At 50.3% G+C, this 26,160-nt stretch overlaps 7 protein-coding genes and 4 non-coding genes across 11 annotated transcripts; 4 read left to right on the forward strand and 7 right to left on the reverse strand.

Annotated features, from left to right (window-relative positions):
* Window positions 1–480: 480 nt before the first annotated feature.
* On the reverse strand, window positions 481–2,775 carry P174DRAFT_499964 (putative sugar transporter; the record flags this gene model as incomplete). The annotated part of the gene is made up of 7 exons (XM_024830940.1): window positions 481–1,144; window positions 1,209–1,642; window positions 1,704–1,853; window positions 1,925–2,142; window positions 2,195–2,207; window positions 2,265–2,364; window positions 2,493–2,775. The coding sequence occupies 7 exons, from the start codon at window positions 2,773–2,775 to the stop codon at window positions 579–581; spliced, it is 1,764 nt and encodes a 587-aa protein (XP_024686866.1). The 3' UTR covers window positions 481–578.
* A 3,651-nt stretch (window positions 2,776–6,426) lies between these two features.
* On the reverse strand, window positions 6,427–8,460 carry sxa2 (putative pheromone processing carboxypeptidase (Sxa2); the record flags this gene model as incomplete). The annotated part of the gene is made up of 5 exons (XM_024831470.1): window positions 8,022–8,460; window positions 7,677–7,959; window positions 7,377–7,603; window positions 6,654–7,318; window positions 6,427–6,618 (listed from the first exon to the last, which is right to left on the reverse strand). Exons 1-5 carry the CDS (start codon window positions 8,221–8,223, stop codon window positions 6,427–6,429), a joined length of 1,569 nt encoding a protein of 522 aa, XP_024686867.1. The 5' UTR covers window positions 8,224–8,460.
* A 1,255-nt stretch (window positions 8,461–9,715) lies between these two features.
* Window positions 9,716–9,786, reverse strand: P174DRAFT_t22. Its single transcript has one exon. It is a non-coding gene; the product is annotated as a tRNA-Ala (tRNA).
* A 679-nt stretch (window positions 9,787–10,465) lies between these two features.
* P174DRAFT_t2 lies at window positions 10,466–10,537 on the forward strand. The gene has a single exon. It is a non-coding gene; the product is annotated as a tRNA-Ala (tRNA).
* Window positions 10,538–12,387: 1,850 nt separating this feature from the next.
* Window positions 12,388–12,459, reverse strand: P174DRAFT_t21. Its single transcript has one exon. It is a non-coding gene; the product is annotated as a tRNA-Ala (tRNA).
* A 452-nt stretch (window positions 12,460–12,911) lies between these two features.
* Window positions 12,912–12,983, forward strand: P174DRAFT_t3. Its single transcript has one exon. It is a non-coding gene; the product is annotated as a tRNA-Ala (tRNA).
* Window positions 12,984–13,649: 666 nt separating this feature from the next.
* Window positions 13,650–15,680, forward strand: P174DRAFT_10874 (MCT family MFS transporter). Its single transcript, XM_024821007.1, has 2 exons — window positions 13,650–15,269; window positions 15,343–15,680. Exons 1-2 carry the CDS (start codon window positions 13,879–13,881, stop codon window positions 15,506–15,508), a joined length of 1,557 nt encoding a protein of 518 aa, XP_024686868.1. The 5' UTR covers window positions 13,650–13,878; the 3' UTR covers window positions 15,509–15,680.
* A 735-nt stretch (window positions 15,681–16,415) lies between these two features.
* P174DRAFT_10824 (uncharacterized protein) lies at window positions 16,416–17,095 on the reverse strand. The gene has a single exon (XM_024821003.1). It carries the CDS (start codon window positions 16,964–16,966, stop codon window positions 16,598–16,600), a length of 369 nt encoding a protein of 122 aa, XP_024686869.1. The 5' UTR covers window positions 16,967–17,095; the 3' UTR covers window positions 16,416–16,597.
* Window positions 17,096–19,342, forward strand: P174DRAFT_10823 (putative extracellular threonine rich protein). The gene has a single exon (XM_024821002.1). It carries the CDS (start codon window positions 17,225–17,227, stop codon window positions 19,190–19,192), a length of 1,968 nt encoding a protein of 655 aa, XP_024686870.1. The 5' UTR covers window positions 17,096–17,224; the 3' UTR covers window positions 19,193–19,342.
* On the reverse strand, window positions 19,287–19,763 carry P174DRAFT_10840 (uncharacterized protein). Its single transcript, XM_024821004.1, has one exon. The coding sequence runs from the start codon at window positions 19,634–19,636 to the stop codon at window positions 19,382–19,384; it is 255 nt and encodes an 84-aa protein (XP_024686871.1). The 5' UTR covers window positions 19,637–19,763; the 3' UTR covers window positions 19,287–19,381.
* A 463-nt stretch (window positions 19,764–20,226) lies between these two features.
* Window positions 20,227–24,378, reverse strand: tcsC (putative two-component osmosensing histidine kinase (Bos1); the record flags this gene model as incomplete). Its single annotated transcript, XM_024830941.1, has 2 exons — window positions 20,227–24,148; window positions 24,178–24,378. 2 exons carry the CDS (start codon window positions 24,376–24,378, stop codon window positions 20,366–20,368), a joined length of 3,984 nt encoding a protein of 1,327 aa, XP_024686872.1. The 3' UTR covers window positions 20,227–20,365.
* Window positions 24,379–26,160: the final 1,782 nt, after the last annotated feature.

Consider the following 26,160-nt stretch of genomic DNA (forward strand, 5'->3'; position numbering starts at 1 on the left):
TGGCTAACTGGGTTGACCCCGGTTTATTGCGATCACTTCCCCTACCCATCTTGACCCGATGGATATGGGCTTGCGTGCTTACCTGATTGCTTTGTAGCTGCCCGTTCCACCCAAGTGTACAGAAGTAGAATGTAAAGACATAGAGATATACCCGAACGAAATAATGCTGGTTACAACATTCATCTGACGGCAACACAAGTCATGAATATATCCACATTTTTATTTCATATTTATCACTTGGTGATACATACATTGAACACGCATCCGCTAAATGCAGAGAGACGAGGCACTTTCACCAACGGAGAAGGAAGCTCGTCGAAATAAACAAAACAGTAGGGTATACATATCCAAGCCCACCTCATCAAGCATATCATCATCATGGAAGTATTGCGTACACCACCTGGAGAAGCCAGAGCGGATGTAGGCTTTTTTTTTTTTTTTCCTTTTTCCGGTTTTCATGCTTCGAATATGTCGGATTTTCATATCCAAGATTTTCAAACCCATGTTCTGGTTAGGGTATCATATCACACTCCACAGGGGGAGAAGAGAGAGAGAGAGAGAGAAAGAAACCGCTAGGGTTACAGCGATTGCTTCCCCATCGTCTCGATAGGAAGACAGCACATGGCGACAAAGGACGCAAGGATGAGTCCACCAGCGGCGTAGATGGGGGAATTGGGGTTCGAGCCCCCGCCGTAGATGGCGACGAGGGGCGCACACAGTCCAGCAATGCGGTTCAGACAGCTCGAGATACCCGTTCCCGTGCCGCGGCTGGGGGCGGGGAAGACCTCGGGGGTGTAGGCGTAGAGGACGCCGTACATGATGTTCTGGAAGAAGGCCTCGAGGCAGCTGCAGACGAGCTGGACGTTGGAGTTGGTGGAGGCGGTGAAGCAGAAGAGGAGGACGCCGGTGATGAGGGTCGAGATGACCATTGTGCCTTTGCGGCCGATGTACTTGATGTCGACGGTGTAGCAGGCCAGGATGGAGCCTGGCACGCCGACGATGGAGGTGATGGCGTAGTTGCGGTAGGTGATGTAGGTGGAGGCCTCGGTGGAGCCGCCGGCATTCTTGATGTACTGGGGCAGGAAGGCGTTGAAGAGGGGGTAGCCCATTCCGATGGTGGTCCAGCAGAACCAGAGGATGACCGCTGTTGGAGAGACATGTTAGCCATGGGTCTATGTAAACTCGGGAGAGCAACGGGTGTGTCATACTGGTGAAGCCGAGTTTCTTGGTCGCGAACAGAGGGCGGACGCGCTGCAGAGAGAACTTGGACAGGTATCTCTCGAGGATTTCCTTGTTGCTGAGCGATTGGGGGACGTGCTCGTCGGGGTAACCGCCAATCTCATTGAGAATGTCCACGGTGAGCCAGGTCTGGGCCTTGTTCTTGTAGGCAATCCCGTGGACTGCAGCAACGGCTTCATCCTGGCGACCACGGGCGAGCAAGAACTTGGGGGACTCATAGAGATGGAACAGGAAGAAGCGGCAGATGAACATGACAAAAGTCAAGGAGCCCATAGTGAGCACGAAGTATCTCCAGCCCATATTGTTGTCCTTTCCGCAGCAGGCGACTCCGTCACCGACTGCGTTGCAGGAGGGCAGGTCATCCGCGCAGCTATAAGTGGGAATGAAGCCCCAGGCAATAAGACTAGCGGGTTGTTAGATGATTTGAATACACATATAGCTCGACGTGTTTGGGCAGCACCAACCTAGCGATAAGCTGACCAACAGGCCACCATACACTCAGCATGGTCAAGAGATTTCCGGAAGCAAAAGGCAGGAATTCCAAGAAAAGAGCTCCATCAACAGGCAGATTACCGCCGACACCGAGGCCCAGGCAGGCGAACAAAGCACAGACCCTAGATTCGAGGTATATTAGCCGCAAGCTCCCGACTCCGACTGCGGACAGAAAGTAATCGAATGAACATACCCAATCCATGTGGGACTACCACCGGCGGCCAAACCAAAAGCACCACAAATAAAGAGGGTCAGGTTGAAGGCCGGTCGACGTCCAATGATATCTGATGCGATACCCCAGAAGGATGCACCCAGGCAAAGCCCTACGAACAAGGCGCAGGTCGTGAAACGAACCTGAGTGGAAGAAATGCCGAATTCAGAGGCGACCGGTGTTAATGTAAGGGCAACTCCCTGATCTGATTAGTGTCTGGGTTTTTATACACCGCGTTGATAATGTTCTTACCTGTAGCCAAAGGCTGCGAGACCAATTAGCGACGAACGGTCAAACCAAGAAGAGAGAGCATCTAACTTACTTGTCTGCCAACCAACCGAACCCACAAAGACAGAACAATTCCCATTGATACCGACCCATGCCGATATCCTGGATTGCTCGGTTAATGACCTTTGATTTGCCTAGAACACGCCAACATTAGATCGAACATTCCTGGACCAGAAAAAGTGGACTCGGTCTGAAGATACGGGCCGAGAAACTGGAAAAACAGAAGGCATCCAAGTCTCAATAGTCGCGAACAAGAACATACGGTCATAAGCGGAATCATGCCCCGAAGCAGCAACATCAGACTCGATCTCAGCGCGGAGAGATTCAATAGTCAGATGGCTGCGCTCGGGGATGGAAGCGGCAGAGCCGTTCTCCTGCGAAGGAGCCTTGTCCAAGCTAGAATCATCAGGTTTCACATTTGCATTTCCCTTCGTTTCCAGGACTGGGCTTTCTGGGCGCGCATGCGATGGGGCACTGCTAAGAGGAATGACGACACCATGGAAGGTTGTTTGATCGTGTTTCCGGAACGGGTTGAAAAATGGCATGATGGCGGATGGGTCTGGCGATGCTACTATGGGACGATTGGAATTGGCGTGTGCAGGGAATGGTCCGGTTTGAGGTCGAATTTCCGTCACTCAGACCTAGATCTACTGTCTCTTTGACTTTCGTTATTGGCGCAATTGGGAAAAGCGGCCGATCACGATTCTGTTGGGTAGACGGGCAAGGTCAATAAGGGTGGAATCAGCGGTTTGTCGCTCAGGGCCAGGAAGAGTCGCAATGGCTGTCGAACACGAGGATATTCGTCCACGGGCTCTACTTCGGCAGTAAATCCTCAGAGGCCTGTTGCAAGGGACAATGATACGTGATTCTCGACCGAAAACGGCGCTGAGGGCGTATGGGCGAGATTTCGGGGGTTGTTGCTGTTGTTGCTGCTGTCGCTGCTGCTCCTACGCCGTACAGCTGAAAGGCCAATATGCTGTTCGTCACAGGCGTAAGAATTGACAGTAGGGTGTGAGGAGTGATATATAAACCAAGAGTAGAACTGAGACTCGACAATCTTAGAGAAGACCGTCCAACAGAGTGGGATTTAACAGCTTGTGAATGTAACACAACCACAGTCGTAAGGAAATGTCGGGTCGATAAGTGAGCTGGGTAAGAGTCAACCGAGAGAAGCTGCAAAGAATCAGCTATCACCTTGATTGCTCCTGACAAGGTAGAGGAATGAGGGGAGGGCGAAAGCAGGGAAGAAGACTGCAGAAGTTGGAGAGAGAGAGAAAACAACGTCGTCTGGAATTGGTGGGCAACCGCATCTATATACAGGGACTCCAATGGAGGCAACCAGAGCCAAGAGGATGTCTGCTGGTAAATCGGACAATCCAGGACAGTCCGGGAAACAAAGCCTCAAGGGGATAAAACCGATGGACCCGCATCCAACAGCCCAATGAGAAGAAAGGAAATGCAACCATAATAATGAGCAGGATGCATTTTGATTGAGTGTTTCGCAAAGCAGTGCTCTGGTAGGTTGTAACAGACAAACGGGAGGCTATCTCCCTTAGGTACATGCATCTACTATGGGGCTGATGGGTCATTACCTACTGTGGTTTAATCTCGTATTATTACCTACAAGTATCATACATCGTACCATGGCCAAGGAGCCTCCCTCTTCGTCTCAAGAGATAAGCATACAAGAAGTGTGTTTCGGGAGCGTACTACTTACCCTGAGACTATTCCATCCTAACTTGGAAGAGAAAATTCAACCCGACCAAGTTAGATAGCTGCATCTATACTCGGAGTATGTCCACACTCTGGATTAAACTGAAATATGTCTCCTTACCCAGGTCCTGTAGGTAAGATACTGTAAGTATAACGCACCAGCCAAAAGCGATGGTGTCCAAGCTCTCAGTGGCTGCGTTTTAGTGATGGAGTGGGGCGGCGGGTTCTTTTTACTTTTCCTTAACCGGTGTAGAAAGCGGTGGCGTCGACGGTCTGGGCAAAAGGAGTGGCTTGCCTCGGGTTGCTGACTGCAAGTTTCAACTAATCCTTTAGTAGACTAGTCTGGCCCCACTTGGTGTCGACTACCCTGTCAAGTGCCAACCTTGCACAAACAAGTAACAACTTCCTGAACCCCCAAAACTACATCCCAGTAACTATCTAGTTGGAGTAGTCTGGTAAGCACGCATATCATCTTCTCCTGCAGGGTTGGATAACAGAACATACAGAAATGTATTCGTCAGGACGACTGCAAGTCAAGCAAGGAAGAAAAATGGGTGTCACGAAAGTTCCCCTTTCCCGATCCCGAGCCGTCGAGTGCTCATTTACCCGAGGAGAAATATAGTGAGCGTATAAAGCCGGTCCTATCAGCATTGGCACTGCCTCAAGGCCGCGGGGTACATTGTTGATATCAAAGTAACCAGCTCTGACCGCCCCCACCAGTTAGTCCACTTTGAAAAAAAAAAAAATTTGCAGTACTTTGTTGTTGGCAGTTTTGTGCCTTGTTCTTATTGTTCTTTACTTTCTGCATTCTTTTGTCTTCCCTTTTTGCCATCCTATACCGACCTTGCCACCAGGAACGACCTGTTCCGTCTGAGCCAGAGTTCAAAGTGTTGGGTTAACCCACGGCCATGGATCGCGCAGAAAGTCTTCATACCTTACTGATTGTTGAAGTCCACGTGCTAAAATGTATGTAGATAATCTACGTCATTGGCAACTCTCTTTTCCGCGCTAATCCCGCCTAGGACAAGGTCTGCCGCATCCCCACTCTATGGGACGGTAGGAAATCGGTACGGTACCTTACCAAAACCGCAGACAGTAGCGTACTCCCTAACCGACCTTTACTCACTTACGATACAACGGGGATACGGTGATAGGTAAGATGGTATCTGGACTTTATCATTCCTTCAATGTAACTGAAATGGTTATCAAGATTTCGAATGACTTGAAGTTAAAGCTGCAGCGCTAATGTCGTTCATATTCCCAACAATACGCATCCCTGTAGCCGATGTCGATGGTTCGATGGACCAAGGTAGCGTCCAAGGAAATTCTGCCCGTATGCGGTATCGATCGTCTCTAGGAGCTTGGCGGCTGCTGGGGCAAATGCAAATCAATTCATTCTTTGCCGCAACCATCTTACTAGCATCCAAATCGCCAATATCACCTTGTCCTGCTACTACCAATCAGCTCTTCCTCTTGTCTCTTTTTTCGCTCTTTTTTTTTTTTTTCCTTCTTCCCAGGGACCCGAGACTGTCGGTCTCGAGTGCAAGGTGCGACGGTGTCTTACTTTTGCTTTCAGCTGTCTTCTCTTTAGTAAACTGTAATTCTCCAGTCACTATCTGACTAGCAAGGCTTCGGAGTACTCCGTTCTGCGGAATAAACAAATACGACTGGTCTCTACAAATACTGAGACTCCCTCCTAATGAATCGCGTGAGGTAGTCCATCAGCACGAAACACTAGGCTCAACCTACGGAGTAGAGGGTTTGGGATCACGAATCTTGTTTCCTGAATAGGCTCCTTGCGTAGGTAGAAAGGATCTACCACACGACTGGGGATCCCGTATTCAGCAAATGATATGCGGGCGGTTTGTTTTCAAGCCTACTGCAAGTCTACCTCGGCTAGCGTATCTCACGAGTCATGCATACACACCGTACTTAGAAGGTGCACATATCTCATTGACTTTCTGCTTTGAAGCTTTGTAGGAGTTGGCCTCATCCATTAATCATGATCACATCTGTGGACAATGGAGGAAGGACGTGGATGGTGGCGCATACTTTTCTCCATTTCATCTTCGCAGATATAGATGTCTGCATTGCACGGCCTGACCGCAGGGAGTGGTCTTGGTCCTACCATGTACCGTAGATTGTTCTCTACAGCGAAAGAATACTTTTCCTTGGCAAGTAGTCTCACTCACTCTCTTGAAGGGAGGAACGGCCAGCGGCTACATTATTGAGGCACCCCTATCAATCGAGATACATTACCCAGACGGGTAAAAATTTGATATCGGCCATCGAGTGGAAAGCTAAACTGGTTTAAAACCCAATCAGGGAACGTATTCCTAGAAACAATTCAGATCTCAGGGTAGATTTTCCTCTCAGAGTATAGCGTAGCATTTTCGAACAATCACTGCTATTTACATCGCCAAAATAGTCGAAGCCTCATCTCCCTTATGTATTCTTCATCATACAACGCATATATACAGCAATCACAGAGACTCAATGTGGCCCAGCAACCACTGCAGGTGACGGTACGTCACCCGTGGCTGGTACTGGGGCTGCATGTGCCCGCTCTGGTAGGTCTCCGCCCACATCAATCCGCGCTCATAGTGCTGGACACCCATGACACCCTGAGCACCGTCCACTCCAGTCATTTTGTTCTCAGCGTAGACGTCAGCGTACTGCAAGTCGGGCAGAGTGATCGTGATTGGGGTACTGGGGCCGACTGGAAGCCCAGCTGGCCATGCCAGGTCATGTTCTGGATCGAGAGCAAGGTACCGTTGGTCAGAATGATCATGTCATAGTCACCGTTGCTGACCAGCACACGGTTTGTAGCCTCAATCACCTGCGGGAGGACATGCTCGATGGGGTTGGCGGAGAAGTCACCCTCTTGCTCGGGGCCACCAGAGCCACCCACAAAGACGGCCTCGTCCGCGCACTCGGCCCACTTGATGCTTGGAGCGTGCAAGGCACGCTTGACGTCTTCACGATCAAAGTAGACCGTGGCGCGGGCGGGCTGGTAGACGAGTTCGGTAGGGAAGGCAAGAACATCCCATGCGAGAGGGCACATCAGGTTGATCTCGTAGATGTCGAAGCAGGGGTTGACGGCCATGGCGGCGGTGTTGATCATATCAAAAACGTCACACTCTGCATCGCTCGTGTAGTTGAACATCTTGGGAGGCTGGACACCTGAGGGAGGGAACACTAGGTATTCATCGATGAAATCCTGGTAGCCACAGGACTTGTGGAGCCTTTCCAGCTCGCCCATGAAGCTTGCATTGAAGTTGAACAGGTTGGCGTTCTGCTGAACGAAGGGCACTGCAGGCACTTCTTCTTGCACATAGTCGAACTGGCCGATGCATGGATCATAAACGAGGGCTCCTGTGTTAGCAAATATGGTCAGTGTGTGGGCAGCAATACCTGCTGAGATAAAGCTCACCTTTCAGATCATAATATTCTGTGTCATTCTGGTCCAGCATTGCGGCAGAAATATAAGGAACATAGCGGCCCGCATAACTCTCTCCGGTGACATAGATCTTATAGTTCTTGATACCGAAAATTTCCTGAAAGTTCTTGAAGAACTTGATAAAGTCTTCCGCGGTCTCCTCCTGCGACGTTGCAGTCGGCTTGCCGGTGGCGAAGCCCGTGCCGACAGGCTGATCGACCCTGTCACAGTCGAGGCGCATCAGAAACCGCACTGGTAATCTCTTGAACAACGGCGTAGAAAGACAAGACATACCACAGCATGTTGGTCAGGTTGACCCATGAGTAAGGATTCTCCACGGGGGCTAATGTTCCCGGCTGCCAGGTGAATCGGCCGTTCTCCTGGAAGAATCCTTCCAAGGAGCTGCAGCCTGGCCCTCCGTTGAGCCAGATGGTAACTTCATCCACAGGTTCACCGACGGTGGGCTGGAAGATGAAGAAAAGTTCTCTAGATTTGTTGCCCTTGTCGATAGGGACTGAGCCGGAGTACATCTCCCCAATGTCGAACTTCACATCGGGCAGACTCTTCACGAGGTAGGCTGCGGCAGTATTTAGATCAGATGGTGATCAATTCCGGAGGCAGGTAATAGAAAATACATACTCTTCGTGTCCTTATTCAGGTACCGGAAGTCCTTGTGGCTTGAGCGGGTCTCTGGCTCATGGGTAACCAGCGATGACGAGCTTCGTTTGGTCAACGAGTCACGAGCCTTCTGACCAAACCGTCCATGTTTTGCAGAAGACGCACTGTCCACGCACAGAGAGAGAGCCAGGAGGGCTGTCGAAGCCACCGAACCGAAAAACATCTCGACTGGGTAAAGCAAAGGGGAAAACAAAGAAGGGAAACTGAGGCTTGCAGGTACGGATGAAGATCAGTCCCAATTTCACCGAGGAGGACTGGGTTGCATTTATGTGACGATAGCCATGTCTGCCACGCTATTTCGACAGCGGGGAAACACAAGGTGCTTTTAGCCTATCGCCAGGAAGACGGGAGACATGGAAAGTTCAGAGAACAATCGAATGCTGCAGATCCAGGCTTCAACAGGGAACCCTCTCTCGGATTGGTGAGAATGCGTGTAGGCCGACGGGGTTGGAACGTTAAGACATGGATGCGCGATTATCAACCAACAATCATATTCAAGACTTGATAGGTAACCAATCACGGTCTTTGTTCATTTGCAGAAGAGGGGGAAGCCAACGCTTGCCGTCGGGGAAGAGCTTGAATGCGTCCAAGCTCAGCCTGTGGAGACGCATCTCGGAAGATACGGACCTCGCTTGGAAAGCATGATTCATGACTAACACCTATCTATTTGATAATCATAGGATCCCAAAGCAGCCACTGGACTAGTACCGGGATAGCACTGGATCAGGTCCTGATATGCACCTAAATAGATAAGCCGATGGATTCGCTGGGGTGCTTTTGATCCAGCCAGCTGCGGGCCCACTGGAGAGCAACCTCCTCATCATGAATCGCTTTTCCTGTTTCGTCCCTTATCAATTGGGTGAGGGTAATAGTAATGACGGCGATGGTGATAGCTATCTAGTCTATCGACAATAGTTTGAATAATGAGCTCGTGTTGCTGAACCCTCCGACGGAGATGGATCCTGTTTTGGGGACGATCTGCATAAGCAAGAGAGAGCGTCATCAATTTCTTGGAGACTTGGAGAGAATACCTAGTGTTGAGCTTACTTGGGAGGCTAAGCTTTCTCGGGCGGAGGATCCCGTGACATCTAGGATTGTCTAGGTACCCGATACCTTGCATTCGGACTCCTCCGCATGCACATTTTCTTGCTCTGCTATAATGGCTATATCAATACAGACAGTCTGCCAATAAACAACTTCTTCATGTTGAGCAACCCCAACAGCCGGTAGATAGGAAAGACTTTCATCGCTCAGACAGTAATCTGACCGCCTCTCCGGTCTTCATCACCGAGTTCATTTATTTCGTGGGCCGATGTAACCCTGTAGGCAGGGATTTTCCGATAAGACACAAATTACTATGTAGATTGCACTGCAAATGATTGAATGACCTGTGTGGCGTAATTCCGTCTGCTAATACGAAGCTTGACGATTAGATATTCTACCGTGGTACTTTGGAAATGGCAATAATAACCAACCACTGAGTGATTGCTTCTTTTAAGTTTGATTCGGGTTCTGATAAGCACCTGCCTGTTTAGGACGAGATGGCCGGGAGTCATCAACTACCATTAGATGCTTTCACTGCGTGGACATAGATACACCTTGCCCGCCACATCCGATGTGGGCCCAACAATACGAAGGAGCAAAACAAAAAAAGTTGGACTCACGGGGAATCGAACCCCGGACCACCCCCATGCTAAGGGGTATTATACCACTAAACCACAAGCCCGACTTGTTGGTAATTCTGTCCACTTTTGACTATATATGACAAACCAGCTCCTGAGAGATATCCAAGGCATTGAAAATGTCAATGAACCATTCCTTTAGTGGAATCTTCACCATTCCTGCGCCATTGCAGCCAGCATTGAAGAGAACCTGATACTGGTATTGTCCAGGGCTACCTATTCACGACAATCCATATATCTTCGATGCACTAGCCTGCCTGACCTTATTCCCAGTGTCGCAGGTACTTCCATACTGTCTCATCTTTTGATCTGGCATCTAGATATCCTTCGCGGTCACAATGTAGCTTCATACATCTGGCTTATATAATTCTCTGTTCATCATTTCGTCTGGGATATATCCGTCTGCAATGCCCGTCATTGTTCTAGTTGGTCGAGTATTTGACTGCTATAGTATGAACTAGCCCGCGTCGGTAAAATATAAATACAATGTCATCCACCACCCACCACGCACGGGGATCAAAACCCCTACACTGTGTATATGTAAACTTTCCTCGAAGATTGGCCCCAGTCAGTACCCTGAACAGCAGCATCAATATTAGGTTACAGAAGGCTATGCCCTGCTGTGGCACTTTCATGCTTAAGAGTAAGAACCAAACACTCCAGGCTAGATCTGTGTTGGTGCAGATTCACAAGACCAAAAAAATTTCCCGGTGTCAGCAAAATGGGCTTGTGGTTTAGTGGTATAATACCCCCTTAGCATGGGGGTGGTCCGGGGTTCGATTCCCCGCGAGTCCAGTTTTTTTGCTCCTGTCTGAGTATAGGACCAGACCAGAGTGATTGAGGGTACTGATGTGGCCTCCAAGCCTGCCGCATTATTATTGCCCGCTAGACCACACTAATTGAGTTGCATCCAGGATGGAGGAACCTTCCCATGACCCAATGTCCGTCCCGCACTGACCGTGACAGGTCAATGGTAACCCATACCCCTAAGGGATCAACGTTACAAGCAACCAATCCAGGAAGTTTGATTATTTTGGTCCAACCCCTTGGCTAATTCAGAACAGAAGGCTTGCGTGTGTTCAATAGTATTGGATCTTGTGGTGTTTCGATGCATATTATCACATGATCAGGATTGAATTATGAGGCTTGACCCCGATATACATCATGGATCGGGTGTCGGCAGACTGAACAACCCAGTGGCTATGAGATATATATATTTATTCAAATTCGAGGTAAATCCAGCGTGATTCTCAGCGTCTACGTCCGTTGACACCGTGTTCCCGGTTATAAGTGAGAAGATCTCGGATGCTCCATTGTTTATACAGCATCCCATTCCCCGTCTGCTGGGACCCTTCTCATTACCACGGGCCGTGTACATTATATGGAAAGTCACTGGTAACATAATCCCCAGGATCCTCTCGGCGATCAACCGTCGTAAGACCGGGGTATAAAGCTGCAATTAAGAAGTTGTTGCGTGTCTGGATAAACGGACCCATCACTACCGAGAGAGCATTTCTAGCCTCTGCACCGACCAGCTGCCCTGCCTCGCTGAGCAGTTGTCAGCTATCCGTAAAGCAAGTAGCCATTAGGCAAGCCTCCGATCCCTCAAACCATGTAGACGACTGATACTTCATAGTGCGAAGCACATCTCTATTCTCAAGACTTAAGCCCGCAAGAACTGCAGCTCTGAACAATGCTAAATCATAGACCCGTCATCTAGCAGCACCTACTGCCAGTAAGGACAGGTCACTTATCATGAGATCCAAAATATGCGGAATCAGGATGGTACAGACATGTCTGATTGTGGATGAGGGACTGCGGTCGGACTTGAATGCTTCATCTGTGGGACGTGTCAACGGGACTTGTTTTATGATGAATGGGGCTGGGTGCCAGAGGAGATGGATGAAGATGAATTAGCAGCATGTAATTATAATCCACCAGTAATTGGTGACTATGACCCAGACGAATGTTGTACTTTACGGTACGGGTGAATGCGCCTATGGTACAGCCGATGTGGGAGACTGAAAGGATATGCGAGATACTCTATCTGTCGACAGTTGCAGTATTGTTGTCCTGCTGAGATTCTCTCCAGGCTACAGTGGTTGATTGGTGATCACTACCGGGTGATAAAGACCAGGGCAAATGCATGATCTGACCACTTGCAGAAGATGGTCATTGATCTGATTAGTACCTGCTTGAATAAATCACATCAACAGCACTGCTAGTACCATATTTAAAATGAGATCCATTGATATCAAACAGGTCTCACTTTAAAGCCATGATCCCTGGATATAGAGCCAAACTTGTCTAATGTGACATGTGTTTACATATATCGCTTAAAAGACACTAAGAAGGACCACAGAACAGACATACCAATCCTTGGAAACCCTGTAACCTACCAAGAAACTAGCCCGGTATACTCGGCCTCTGTGAGCATTTACTATCTAAACCCAAGTTGTCTGACTCCTAGGATGAGCGGGATGTACGTGCACCCGGCCAAGCCTGTTGGAATCTTGAAGAGAGGTGACGGCTCCAGAGGGGCCGTTCTCGGCGCTGTTCTGGTCGAGCTTGTATCATAAAAGAAGACCTACACCGACTAATGACAGGATGACAGGGACTTCGGGCGTTTGAACCAGAGCAAAAAATGGACTCGCGGGGAATCGAACCCCGGACCACCCCCATGCTAAGGGGGTATTATACCACTAAACCACAAGCCCAACTGATACATGAAAATTGGAATTTTTAATTCGTGATTCAAGGAGACTCCCTAGTCGGCTTCAACGCCAGAAGCATACATCTGCCACCTTGTATGGCCTAACTGAATGTTCGGACCTGTGTCATCTCCATCTTTCACTTCTACTGGGATGTTGGACGAGCTGGCAAAAGCCAATCTTCACATAGTTGGCGTCACTTCGCGCATTGGTCGTGGCTGTCATACGGCCCATGCGTTGGGACTACTGCAAATTTAGGTATTCTTTTGTCTGGCTCATCGGTTGGGGATCTGGCCAATGCAAGATGAGTTACTGCAAATGTTGGATAGTACAAAATGCGTAACCAAGTTGCCATGAAGTCCTTAAGTGGATGAGATACTGAAGCATATTGGGCAATTGTCATATATTATCGTTCCTAAAACTCGTAAAGCTTAGTTACTCCTTGAGTGTTATCTATTGGGCTTGTGGTTTAGTGGTATAATACCCCCTTAGCATGGGGGTGGTCCGGGGTTCGATTCCCCGCGAGTCCAAATTTTTTTCCCACCTGCAGTAAGTTCATATTGTTATTTATTTTATTCTTCCTCCCCTCCCCACCCAAAAGTCCTCTCTTTATCAGAAATCAATACTATTCGAGAGACGTCATGCTGCTGATGGTATGCGACAGCCCTACGGAGTTAAACAAGGAAGGTCCCACTTTCGGCAGTCTCCGACAGAGTCAGCCTGTCCATAGTAATGATACAACACAGAAGTACCAGAATTCCAGCGATCACTGCAACATAGTAGTCTCATCTACTCCCTTTACCGGCAATTTCTATGTCCAATATTCTATCTATGACTTCGTTGGATCGCTTTGCCCTACTGATCAGTCCTGCACCTGTGCTGAGCTGTCAGCAAAATCAGGAATCCCATGTGGATGGTGATTCACCTATCTACGCCAGTGAGCAACCCACTCATGCGGCCATGCCAAAGCTCCTAAGCTCTCAGTTGACCTTCCTGATTGCGTCTAGCATCTTCTCCTATGCAGGTCTTCGCTATGGCCAAATGATCGAGGCCAACTGGAGCCACAAAATTTTCGCCAATAGGAGACTTCCCGCCAGTGAGCGAGTTTTCGGAAACCTCCACTTGACGATTTAGTCCAAGCTAGAGCATAGGTCTTAGAGCGCTAAGCAGATCAGACCCCAACTTTTGCAGTCTCGATTTTTGTCGGGAGTATTTCCATCAGGCATCCCTGCATCCACTGCTGAATCCCAACTCGATAGACGGCACATCTCCTTCTATGCTCTCCCGCACCGAAATACACCTCTCGTCCACAAATCTCTCGAAAACGAGAAGGAACGTAGTGCGCCTGTGAAATCCTAGAGGAGGAGAAAGTGGAAGGAGGACAAGGTTAACTGTAGTCCACTTCGGCCTGAGACCTACACTGACATGTTGACAAACACCAAAACCTCTGGCATCGCCAATGTTGACGAGACAGATCACCACACATCTAAGGACAGTCAGCCAGTCTCTCAGGAAACATCGTCACTCTCATATTCAGAGAAACAGTCAACGGCCGTGCCCCACGCAGCTGAAAATCCTTTAGTGGGCGAGGCAGGAAAGCTTGAGTCATCGACGCAGCATAGTTCACAAGGTGGCCTGCCTTCGACTCACGAGACAAACAGAGCGCTCGAAGAAGGAGGCTATGGACAGTGCATCAATGGTATCTCTTCAGATACCTCGGAATATCGGATTCCCGTGAGCCGGGTCACAACCGATGCCGAGGGAAACACATATCCAGAAGGCGGTTTGGAGGCATGGTTGGTGGTATTTGGAAGTTTCATGGGACTTTTTGCGTCCCTTGGTCTCGTCAACACCATTGGCACATTTCAGGCGTATCTTCAAGATCATCAGCTGAAAGAATACAGCCCTGGCAACGTTGGCTGGATATTTGGCGTTTACTCGTTCCTGACCTTCTTTTGTGGAGTTCAGATCGGCCCGGTCTTCGATGCGAAAGGGCCTCGATTTCTTGTTCTTGCCGGCTCTGTCTTAGTCATGGTGATGATGATTGCCCTAGGGTTCTGCACTAAATACTGGCATTTCATGCTCGTGATCGGAGTTGCCGGAGGAACGGGAGCCTCTCTCATTTTTACGCCGGCGATATCCGCAGTCGGACATTTCTTCAACGAGAAACGCGGCGTTGCAACTGGTCTTGCTGCTACTGGAGGCTCTGTTGGGGGAATAGTCTTCCCACTGGTCCTGGAGACTCTCTTCCCCAAGATCGGCTGGGCATGGGCAACCCGTGTTATTGCCTTGATTTGTTTAATCTTGTTAATCGGATCCTGCCTGCTGGTGAAGTCACGTCTGCCTAAGAAGCCGGCTTCCAAGGAGAACGTCCTCCCCGATTTTCGGATTTTTCGAGATGCCAAGTTCGCTTTCACAACAGCAGGCATCTTCTTCATTGAATGGGGCCTTTTTGTTCCGATCAGCTATATCTCTTCATATGCTCTAGCCCACGGGGTCTCTACAAAACTGTCATACCAAATGGTAGCTTTCCTTAACGTCGGCTCGGTCTTAGGAAGAGCGATCCCAGGATTCATCGCAGATTTTCTTGGTCGCTTCAACACACTAATTGTAACTGTGGCCCTCTGCCTCGTGTGCAACGCGTGTCTCTGGCTTCCTGCTGGCGGCAACGTTCCTTTAATGATTGCTTACTGCGTGATATTTGGATTCGCCAGTGGCAGCAATATCAGTCTTACGCCAGTCTGCGTTGGACAACTTTGCAAGATTGAAAATTACGGAAGATACTACGCCACGGCGTATACCATCGTAAGCTTCGGGTGAGTCCATACTCCATGCGTGCCTCTTATTCTATCATCTGGCACCTTGATGGCTGACTGAACTTTGGATTAGCACTCTCACCGGGATTCCAATTGCAGGCGAGATTCTCAGCCGTTGCAATGGAGAGTATTGGGGTCTAATTGTCTTTACAACTTGCTGCTATGCCCTGGGTCTCGCATGCGTCACTGCAGCGAAGTTAATTCATGTTGGCTGGCGTCAACCATGGGTCGTCTACTGAATCCGGTCTCAATTGAATATTAAGATGTCTGCCGGCGTGCTTACACCCGACAAAATCGCCAATAGATGCAGCAGCAATTGCAGAGGGAAATTGATGGGAATTACGGAAGGACGACTGGAACCCGACCTACGAACCAAAGTACACACCAGTATGCGCGGAAAAGACATCGTAGGAATAGCTATTCTCTGAATTACGCGACCTGGCCGCCGTACTCGCAGCTTGGTGCAAGATGATGATGAGATGATCCAGATGTGACGCCGGAAAGCTATTCCGGACAGAAGTGTGCAGTTCAGTTCCTGGAAATAATGCGACTGAACCATGGAAACATACCAACTGCCCGAACGTCAAGTCAAGCCCGTGTACCTGTTGTTGTTCGAAGGATGATCGATCTGTTTGAGACAGACTTCATCATCTCTTTTAGATGGGTTACCTTGACGATCACGGATATTTGTGTCCCCATAATACCTTAAGACGACCACGTTCAATTCTGGAAGCGCATCCACCTTATTTACCGTCCAATTCGATATGGATCGTTGAATATAGGCACGAGCGTCAGGATGATGGTCAGCTGGAGTGACCGTGGTTGCAATGCTCCGACGAGTTCCAATAGGACGTCCCGAATCCAAGAACTGCAAGCTTACCAGCGTGCTCATTCCACTGAGACCCGATACCGCACGCTCGCTGGATGACATACAGACTTCATCATAACTCAAGGTCGGGTACATAATTGATGCTTATCCTAGATCCTCCAGGACCTCTTCAAACCACTCGCTGATCGAATAGCTGCTCATAACGCTGAGCCGTCTCTTTCTCCTTGCTCTCCCCTTATCTCCTACTGTGGTTGCTCTGTGAACAAGATGCACACTGGGAGGCAGGCCCTGCAACTCGCAGCAGCAGCATGGATGCTACTCCATGGTGCGGTAGCAGCTCCCAAACCCGGCGGCCTGGGCCAGCTACCACCCCCGGAGGCCTTAAGATCGGCAGGTCTAGCTAGTGCAGCTTTGTCTTCATCCCTAGCTGCGATTATGGCATCCGGAATTCCTCCTGCAACTCATACAATTACTGTCCCATCTGGAGTTCCCCTGCAACTCATACAGTTACTGTACCATCCGGAGGAACTGCTACTGAATCACTGCTAACCACAGCACCAACTGAAGGAGCTGCTACTGAATCACCCCCAACGGCGCCGCCGACTGGAGGAGCTACTCGGTCACCTGTAACCACAGCACCGACTGAAGGAGCTGCTACTGAATCACTCCCAACAACAGCGCCACCTGGAGGTGCTACGCAGTCACCCATAACCACAGCACCAACGGGAGGAGCTACTCGATCACTCCCAACAACAGCGCCACCTGGAGGTGCTACTCGGCCACCTCCAACTACAGCGCTAACGGGAGGAGCTGCTACTGAATCACTCCCAACAACGCCGCCGACTGGAGGAGCTACTGGGTCACACATAACCACAGCACCAACGGGAGGAGCTACTCGATCACCCCCAACTACAGCGCCAACTGGAGGAGCTGCTACTGAGTCACGCCCAGGTACCTCACCGGCTGGAGGAATTGCTTCAACTGCCCCCCGCTGTCTCCCCCAACCGGTGGAGGTGTCCCTACCTCTGAGGGACCGGGATTCTCTCCTGCTGGGGGTAGTGTGCCTGCCAGTGCATCAACCCCTCTCACAGTCTCCGCGCCTCCATTCGAGTCTCCATTTGCGCCTATGGTCGTGACGCAAGCCTGTCCACCATGTCCCGCTCCTGCCGCACCAACCTGCGCACCCTGTCCTGCTCCTGGCACGAGTACTGCTACTTTCACCGTCACCGTTACTGAAACAGTTTGCCATGGTTCTCAGATTGTTCAAGGAGCGGGTGGCCCCACCGCATCTCCAGGTGTTCCCGCCATTTCACCTCCATTCACTGCAACGAGTCCTGGCGCCCTAGCCCCGACAGCCGCAGGGCCAGGCGCTCCACAAGGTCCAACCGCGACAGGAACACACATTTCGAGTGCCCCTCAGGCTCCTGGCGGAGCCGCTGGTGCAACTGCGGGACCTTCAACTCAGCCAGCGACTTCGGCTACTGGGGCTCCCGGTGTACCGCAGAGTCCCGGAGGCGGAGCCGCAGCCGCAGGACCTGCAACAAGTCTGCCGGTGACTTCAGCTACTGGGGCTCCCGGTGTACCGCAGAGTCCTGGAGGTGGAGCCGCAGCCGCAGGACCTGCAACAAGTCTGCCGGTGACTTCAGCTACCGGGGTTCCTAACATCCCGCACGGTCCTGGAGGAGGCCCAATTGGATTCCCCAACACTACTTCAACCCACGTTGTAGCTACAACTACAGAAACCATTGTTTCAACTGCCATTGTTTCAACTGTTCTGCCTACTAACGTGGGTGGAGCCGCAACATCAGGCGCTGTTCAAACTTCCAGGCCTGCTGTGACTACAGGAACCAGTTTCGCAAACGTCACACGCACTACTGGCGGCGGACCAACTGGATTGCCGAGTGTGACCTTGACCCCTGCCGTACCTACAGGCCCTGGCATCTCTAATGTTACTGGTCCTGTTGGGGGAGGCGTGTCCGTCTCAACTCCTACTAGCGCTACCCTCTCTGCCACACCGACCAGACCAGGCGGAACAGCACCACCAGGTGGAGGTGTGCCTGTCTCAACTCCTACTACCCCTACAAGCCCTGCTACACCGACCAGACCAGGCGGAACAGCACCGCCAGGCGGAGGTGTGCCCATCTCAACTCCTACTACCCCTACAAGCCCTGCTACACCGACCAGACCAGGCGGAACAGCACCACCAGGCGGAGGTGTATCGATCTCAACTCCTACTATTGCTACAAGCTTTGCCACGCTGACCGGGCCGGGCGGAGCGGCACCGCCAGGCGGAGGTGTGCCTGTCTCAACCCCTACTATTGCTACTAGCCTCGCCACGGCTACTGGACCAGGCGGAGCAGTACCACCAACCAGAGCAACACCACTAGGCGGAGGTGTATCGATCTCAACTCCTACTATTGCTACAAGCTTTGCCACGCTGACCGGGCCGGGCGGAGCGGCATCATCAGTTGGAACAGTAGTACCAGGAACAGCAGCAACACCAGGTGGAACAGCAGCACCTGGCGGAGGAGCAGCAGGTGGTGGAACATCATTACCTGGTGAAGCAGCAGCAGGCGGAGTATCATTAGCTGGCGGAGCACCAGCACCTGGCGGAGTACCAGCAGCAGCGCCAGGTGGAACAACAACACCTGGTGGAGGAGCAGCAGGTGGCGGAGCATCATCACCAGGCGGGGCACCAGCAGCAGGTGGAGGAGCAGCACCTGGCGGAACTTCATCACCAGACGGAGCACCAGCAGGCGGAGCACCAGCAACAGGTGGAGCAGCAGCAGCAGGTGGAGGAGTCCCAACAGTTGTAATACCTGGCGGAAGTACCACTGCGACCTCTACTGCCACCTCTACTACCACCATCCAAGTCATCCAAACGTTATCCGTTCTTCCTAGCCGCCCTCCCCCTCCGCAAACACAGGGGAATACGGCTACACGTCCGGTAACCACGAGCACAGTGACCGGAGCAAGGACACCGCAGCCCACTCCCGCTATTGATCCAAAGAAGCGGACAGTGGCAGAAAAGACAGACATCGCCCGGCCTGATAAGCTCAAGGCGAAACCTATCGTGTTCCGCCGTCGGACTTGAAAATGTCCATCTTAAATTACGATCTCATCACCATACTTTAGTTTGAGAGGAAAATGAGTCCCAAGTCATAAGTGGGACTGTCTGTTCCTTTCTTAGTGCGCGTCCATCCGGTCTGCTTTGTCCTAGTCAGATTATACAGGCTTTCGGTTATGCTAATTTATTCGAAACAATTAAATCTTATGGCCAGATCTAAAAAGATAATACTGAAAAAGCGGTCTCTAGCAAGCGGCTATCCAGTTTAACCATCACAATGCATACAGGCTGTGTCGAACAAAAAGAAGGGGACTGTCCTCGCAATGTGATATTTCTGCATTTCTCCCTCGGTAACGACAGTGTTATCAAACTGTTCGCAATTCGTACGTGCCAAAACAATTCTGGTAGTAGGGGAACCGGAAAGAAGAAGACAGAGACGCAGATCAAGTCGAAGCCAGTAGACTTTAACATAGGGACCTCACCTGCCCGAATTTAGAAATTAGATACAATACAAGTAGAATAGGAACGAAGAAGGAACAAGGCTTCGACGCAGATATGCATGGAACATAGGTGGTAGGTTTCGAGAGGATTGAGAAGAACAAGAATCTCGTTTGGATAGTCGCAAACATGCAGCGAAAAGCAGGATTCTCGCGGAGAATGCTACTCTCTTATCTCCATCGTCATATCAGGTGGCCCACATTGTTCTCATCTTAAGCCGCAAGTAAATGCGAAATAAAAACCTCGCCAATGGATTCCATGCGCCGGACACCTTACATAAGCTTCAACAAATAAAGACCGAAATAGAATCAGGTTGTGATATGGGCAATGTGAAAGGGAGAGAAAGTAAAGGTCATTGCATAGGCGTCGACACAACGCCAGCGAGGAGCCTATGCAAAGCAGATGGATTCCGAATAGGATAGGTCAATGAGCAGAAGGAAGCATTTGAAGGCGAAGGATGGCAGATGGCTCGATCACAGAGAGCGATTGTACCAAGAGACCATATTCTCGGAAAAGAAAGGGAAGGCAGACCAAATTGCCAAAGCAAAGAACAAATCCTTCAAGCGGGCAAACGATATGGGTATATGTTCGCATCAAGGCTGTTGACAGCAAGAAAGAAGAAATGGGAAAGCGTCTCTTCAAAACGTCTCACGAGCTGTTCGATCGTAGCAGGGCCTACAAGTCCAATAAGCGATTGTCTTCTCATACGGCATTTCGAGAGCGATAATCACTGACCCGTTCCATGGCGAGCTCATCAGCTTTTGCAGCCGCGGGGCTCGAGAAGCCACGATTGATGGACCCTGAAGCTGTGATGGACCTTGTCTCCATACCAGGACGCTTGCCTTCAGAGTGGTGGTGAATTTCGCCACTGCTGGAAAGTCGGGACTCCTTGCTCTTCTCTAGTAGTGAACCGCCCAGGGTTGCACACTTGAGGATTGTCTGCATCATTTGGTTCTGTTTCAGAGGTTTTGACAAGTATTCGTCCATCTGAGCCTGTATACACTTCTCGCGATCGCCCAGCATGGCATGCGCAGTGAGTGCAATGATAGGTGTGCGAGAAAGGCCGGCCTCTCGCTCATATTCACGGATCTTACCAGTGGCTTCGAAGCCGCCCATGACAGGCATCTGTACATCCATCAAGATAACATCGTAGCGACGCTGCTTGACGGCTTCCACCGCTTCCAATCCATTGCCCACGACCGAGACGTTATGGTTGTGCTTCTCTAAGATCTTGACCGCTAATTTCTGGTTCACGTCATTGTCCTCCGCAAGCAGAATGTCAAATGAGCGGGAGTGATCGGTGGTGATCGGCGTAGATCGTCCTTCCAGAGCTGGGAGCATACCATTCCCGAGGTCTATTGGTTGACACGGTGTGGTCATGTAGGAACTGATACCAAGATCCAGCGCTGACTTCAAGCTCACACAAACAAGGGGACAGACTAAGACAATGGGGACGTATTTGAAGTCGTCATAGGTCCGTAATAAGCGAGCCGTGTCCACCGAATCCACGATTATAACATCATAAGCGTGACCCGACTCTTTGCCTGACGGATCCTGAATCTCTGGTGGTGGAACATGATCTTCGTCCCTCACTACTATAGGCTCCAGCTCGAGCTGCTTCAGCATCTTAATGATGTTCTCCGCCTGAAGACCGTTCTGGCCCTTGTCAATGAAGAGAACCCGATGATGCTTATACGGCATGAGCTGTGATGCGATGACGTTCAAGGACTGATCGGCAAGCTTCACGACGCAGGTAAAATGGAACGTGCTGCCATGACCGTACTCGGATGTAACCCAGACATCACCGCCCATCAGATTGACGAGACGCTTGGAGATAGAGAGGCCGAGACCTGTACCGCCGAATCTGCGTGTGGTGGATCCATCTGCCTGCTGGAAGGTGTCAAAGATGAGATCCAGCTTATCCTCTTCAATACCAATGCCGGTGTCGGAGACCGAAAACTCAAAGGCATATTCGTTGGGGGCACATTGCTCTCGGTCTGATTTGCGAATCGTAAGCTTGACCTCGCCATGCTCAGTGAACTTGATGGCGTTGCCGACCAAGTTCAAAATAATCTGACGCAGACGGAAAGGATCGCCAATGACATAGTCCGGTACAGTATTGTCAACTTGATATGTCAGACTGAGGAACTTTTCGTTGGCCTTGACGGCCAGCGTCTTGAGAGCGTTGAACACCGTCCCCCTCACTGTGAAAGGAATGCTTTCAATGACCATCCGATTTGCTTCAATCTTGGAAATGTCAAGTATGTCATCGATGATTGTCAGCAAGCTGTTCGCCAAGTTATGCACTACATTCAACATCTCGCGCGTGTAAGGCTTCAGGTCGTCAGTGTCTAGAGTGAGCTGTGTCATTCCAATGATGCCGTTCATGGGAGTCCGGATCTCATGACTCATGTTTGCCAGAAATTCGGACTTTGTACGATTCGCCAGTTCAGCTGCCTCCCTGGCAGCAGTGTTACGCTGAATACTGTCTCGGAGATTGGAGACCATCTTGTTGATCTTGCGCTTGAGTTCATCCATCTCCCCGGAAGCGTTGACAGTGATGAGCTTAGTGAAATCGCCGTCGGTTGCAGCATCGGTGATCTCACCAAACGCACGCACCTGCGAAGTTAGGTTCTCAGCCATTGTATTGACATCCTCGGTGATCTCCTTCCATGTTCCCGCAATCCCCTCCACGTTGGCTTGACCGCCCATTTTCCCGTCCACGCCGACATCGCGAGCGACTTTTTTGAGCTCAGTTGCAAATTTCGCAAGACGATCCACCATGTGATTGATCGTAACCTTGAGGGTCAAGATCTCTCCTTGAGCATGGACTTCGATCTTCTTGCTGAGGTCACCCTTCGCGATAGCCTGCGTGACATCTGAAATACTTCGGACCTGGGACGTCAAATTCTGGGCCATGGTGTTGACGTTGTCTGTGAGATCCTTCCATTTGCCTTCCACATTGTCGACCTTGGCTTGGCCGCCGAGGGTACCGTCTGTGCCGACTTCCCTGGCAACTTTGCTCACTTCGAAGGCAAAAGTATTCAGTCGGTCGACCATGCCATTGATGGTGCTCTTAAGATCTAGTATTTCACCTTGAACATTGGCCGTGACCTTCTTGGTTAGATCACCTTTCGCGACGGCAGTCGTGACATCGGCGATCTCCCTGACTTGGGTGGTCAGGTTGTTTGCCATTCGGTTGACATTCTCGGTCAAGTCTTTCCAAGTGCCTTCCACATCATTTACGGTGGCCTGGCCACCGAGAACACCATCCGTACCGACTTCCTTGGCAATCTTGGTGACCTCTTGGGCGAACTGCCGCAGCTGGTCCACCATGGAGTTGATAATGTTCTTGAGCTCAGCAATTTCTCCTTTGCAGTTGGCTTGAACCTTCTGTGTCAGATCACCCTTGGCCACAGCCTTGGTGACCGTCGCAATGTCTCGCACTTGTGTAGTCAAATTGTTTGCCATGGCGTTGACGTTGACAGTCAGCTCATTCCACATGCCTTGGACGCCTTCGATCTGGGCCTGCCCACCCAGGACGCCTTCCGTACCGACATCACGAGCGACACGAGTGACCTCCGTTGCGAATGTGCGCAGTTGATCGACCATGGTGTTGATGGTCTGTTGCAGTTCCAGGATTTCACCCTGAGCACGACTTTCGATCTTCTGACTGAGATCGCCATGGGCCACGGCGGTCGTCACCGCCGCAATTTCACGCACCTGATCAGTGAGATTCTTGGCCATGATGTTGACGTTCTCTGTGAGCTCTTTCCAAATTCCGTGAACCCCAGTGATCTGAGCCTGTCCACCAAGGATACCTTCCGTCCCGACCTCTCGAGCGACCCTGGACACCTCACTACCAAAAACCTGCAGCTGATCCATCATCGTGTTGATCGTGCGCTTGAAAGTGGCGATCTCAGGGTCCATCTCGAGGGGGTGAATCTGCACCTTCATGGACAAGTCACCATTTGCGACCTGCGTGATGATGCCACCAATTTCCCGAAGGGCTTTCTGGAAAGCCTCGTTGGCTTGCTGGTGCTTGCGTAGCTCGCGTTCCAACAGGACCACATCTTCATTCTCAACCTTGGTCAATGCCCGTCGCGTGTGCTCCTCCTGCTGCAGTAGCTCGTCGCGAACTTGAGCGATGATGTCTTTTTGGAAGCTTATTTCCTCCGCCTGTTTCTGTACATGATTCCGCAGATAACTGATGTCTTCCTCGCGAACGAGTCGAGTTCTCGAGTCTACATCATCATCACTGTCGTCGTCATCGAGTGCCTCATCGGCCTCATTGTCTTCCGCTTCACGGCGGTTTCTCCTTGTTCTCTGGCGACGTCGTGAAGTTTCCTGCTGCATGCCGCAAGAAGAGTTAGAAGCAGCTCCTTCATGAGAGGACAGGCGAGAGAGCCCGAAAAGCCAGAGAAAATCAGAATTCTTGGTGGAAGACAAAGGTAACTCGGGGACAGGTCGGGGTATGGTTGATGACTGACAACTTGAAACTCTAGATGGCGAACACGTCGAATCAAAGCCTCCAACTCAAATTCAAATGCCGCCTTTGCTTGGCTAGGCTCTCCTGGTAATTTGGCGAACTTTGTATCACAGCCATTGGTAGTTTTGTGGGAAGAACTCGGCTCGGAAATCGAAGCATCGGGCCCTCTGGCCAGGGTTTGAAGGATGGCAGAGGCGGCTGCGAGCGTCTCGTCTGCACCAGCCATTGTGCCTGTTGTAACTCAGTCAATTTGGGACATAAGATAGCTAAATTTGCAGTATATCGTATTGTGAATGGTCTGAAAGTCAAGTCAGAGGGACCAAGGTAAGAAGGCCAATTTTCGAAAGAGGGGAAAAGTGTGGAAAAAGGGAGATAAAAAGGACTAAGGCGTCAAAGACGAGAGTTAAAGTCGCGAGGTCATTGAAGCAGGGAAGGAGAGGAAGAATCCAAAACATGAATGAAAAGGAAAAAGGCTCGAGTAAGATGTCAAACTGAGATAAGCAAGCTGAGCTAGGCGGGCTTGCTACACAGCGGAGTTGAGGGAAGAGAAGGAGAAGCGAAAAAGGGTAAGGAGAAAAGCGGATCTGGAAGCGCTGTCGCCTCCTCGAAGGGAAGATGTGACGGTTGAGAAAAGGAAGAGATGAAGCGGCAATCATAAGCGACAATCATAATAGGAAAAAAAGCCAGCAAAGGTCGATCCCGACGACTTGGACATAGCAAGGCTCAGCAAACGGTGAACCTACCAGACGGAAAGCCGTGTTACTGACACGAAGAAACAAGCAAATTTCTAGGACGACATGGAGTGTTCGTCTTGTGAATCTAGAAATCGATGAGTTGGAGATAAAACGAGATGAGTTCTCCCGCTTGAGTGATAGAACGGTCCAAGTTCTCTGCCGGATGATTCCTTGGGATTATTTGTGGACAGAACAGGGCAGGACAGGGGACGGGGAGGGTGATGGGATTCGGAGATCACGCAGACAGACACGCAGAGGGAAAAATACAGGGGTTTGTGACGCGGAGCAAGGAAAAAAGAGTTAGGTTGGTAAGTGGAAAACAAAGCCAGTACAGAGTAGTGGGGGAAAATTACAGCGACGAAAGGGGGAGGCGATTTAGTTGTCAGTTGGAGGATGAAGAGAGGAGAGACCGGGAAGGAAAAAAAGAAAAGAGATATATCCAAAATGATAGTGATATTCAGTATGGATAATAATGATAATAAGAAGGAGGAGGAGCCTCAGCCTCGTGAAAAAACTATCAGTGTGCGTGAAAAGAGAACAGTACTCCGTACCTGCTTGATAGAGAGCAGATGGGAGCCTGGGAGGGGACAGGCGGACAGGAAGAGGAGGGAGAGGAACAGATCAACTGAGGGGTCTATCGGTATGGCAGCAAAGGATATGATTGGATCTTGCTTGGGTTTGGCCTCGTTGGCGCCGTTTTCTTGGGGGGTGGGAATGGGAAGGATAGTATCTCAATGGATTTAGCGCCTTAGCTAGAGAGATCTAGGAAATCTCCAGTGAAACCCGAGCTTCATCAGACTTGATATTACGGAGAAATCATCAAGTGCCCCGGTGAGAAGGGACAGGTGAGTGTCATTCCTCAGCAACATTTAAACTCTTTATATGAAAAAGTGTTGCCAGACGTCCGGTAGTAGAAATTGCTTGATATCAAGAAAAGTACAGAGTGCGGAGTACCTCAGTTTCTTATGCCAGCACAGTTCCTATGAATAATACCGATGATAATACCAGCAAACCGGGGCAGTCAATACCTACCTACCATTATTTACTACTACCATTAAAAATCTTCGTTGGACCGCGCCACAATCATTCCTCGGGGTCTTAACGGGGCTCAAGCCTTCATCCTTTAGTACTGTATATGTGTGTGCCGCTCTGCCATATTTTACTCTTGTTAAAACCCACTACCAATCTCAAGTACGGAAATTGTGGTGGATTTGAAGGATGATTTACATTGTGCTGATCTTTACTTTCAGCCACAGCCACGGCCACATCGCGTA

Source organism: Aspergillus novofumigatus (assembly GCF_002847465.1).
Source record: "Aspergillus novofumigatus IBT 16806 chromosome Unknown P174scaffold_1, whole genome shotgun sequence".
Taxonomy (NCBI): Eukaryota; Fungi; Ascomycota; class Eurotiomycetes; order Eurotiales; family Aspergillaceae; genus Aspergillus; species Aspergillus novofumigatus.

Excerpts from the sequence above, each read along its gene's own strand:
- P174DRAFT_10874 (XM_024821007.1), top strand. The coding sequence starts at position 13,879 with ATGTTGACAAACACCAAAACCTCTGGCATCGCCAATGTTGACGAGACA. Across the intron at positions 15,270-15,342 it reads TATACCATCGTAAGCTTCGG|CACTCTCACCGGGATTCCAA; the intron begins GTGAGTCCATAC and ends ACTTTGGATTAG.
- P174DRAFT_10840 (XM_024821004.1), bottom strand. The coding sequence starts at position 19,636 with ATGTTAAAGTCTACTGGCTTCGACTTGATCTGCGTCTCTGTCTTCTTC.
- P174DRAFT_10824 (XM_024821003.1), bottom strand. The coding sequence starts at position 16,966 with ATGTGTGACCCAGTAGCTCCTCCAGTCGGCGGCGTTGTTGGGAGTGAT.
- P174DRAFT_10823 (XM_024821002.1), top strand. The coding sequence starts at position 17,225 with ATGGTCGTGACGCAAGCCTGTCCACCATGTCCCGCTCCTGCCGCACCA.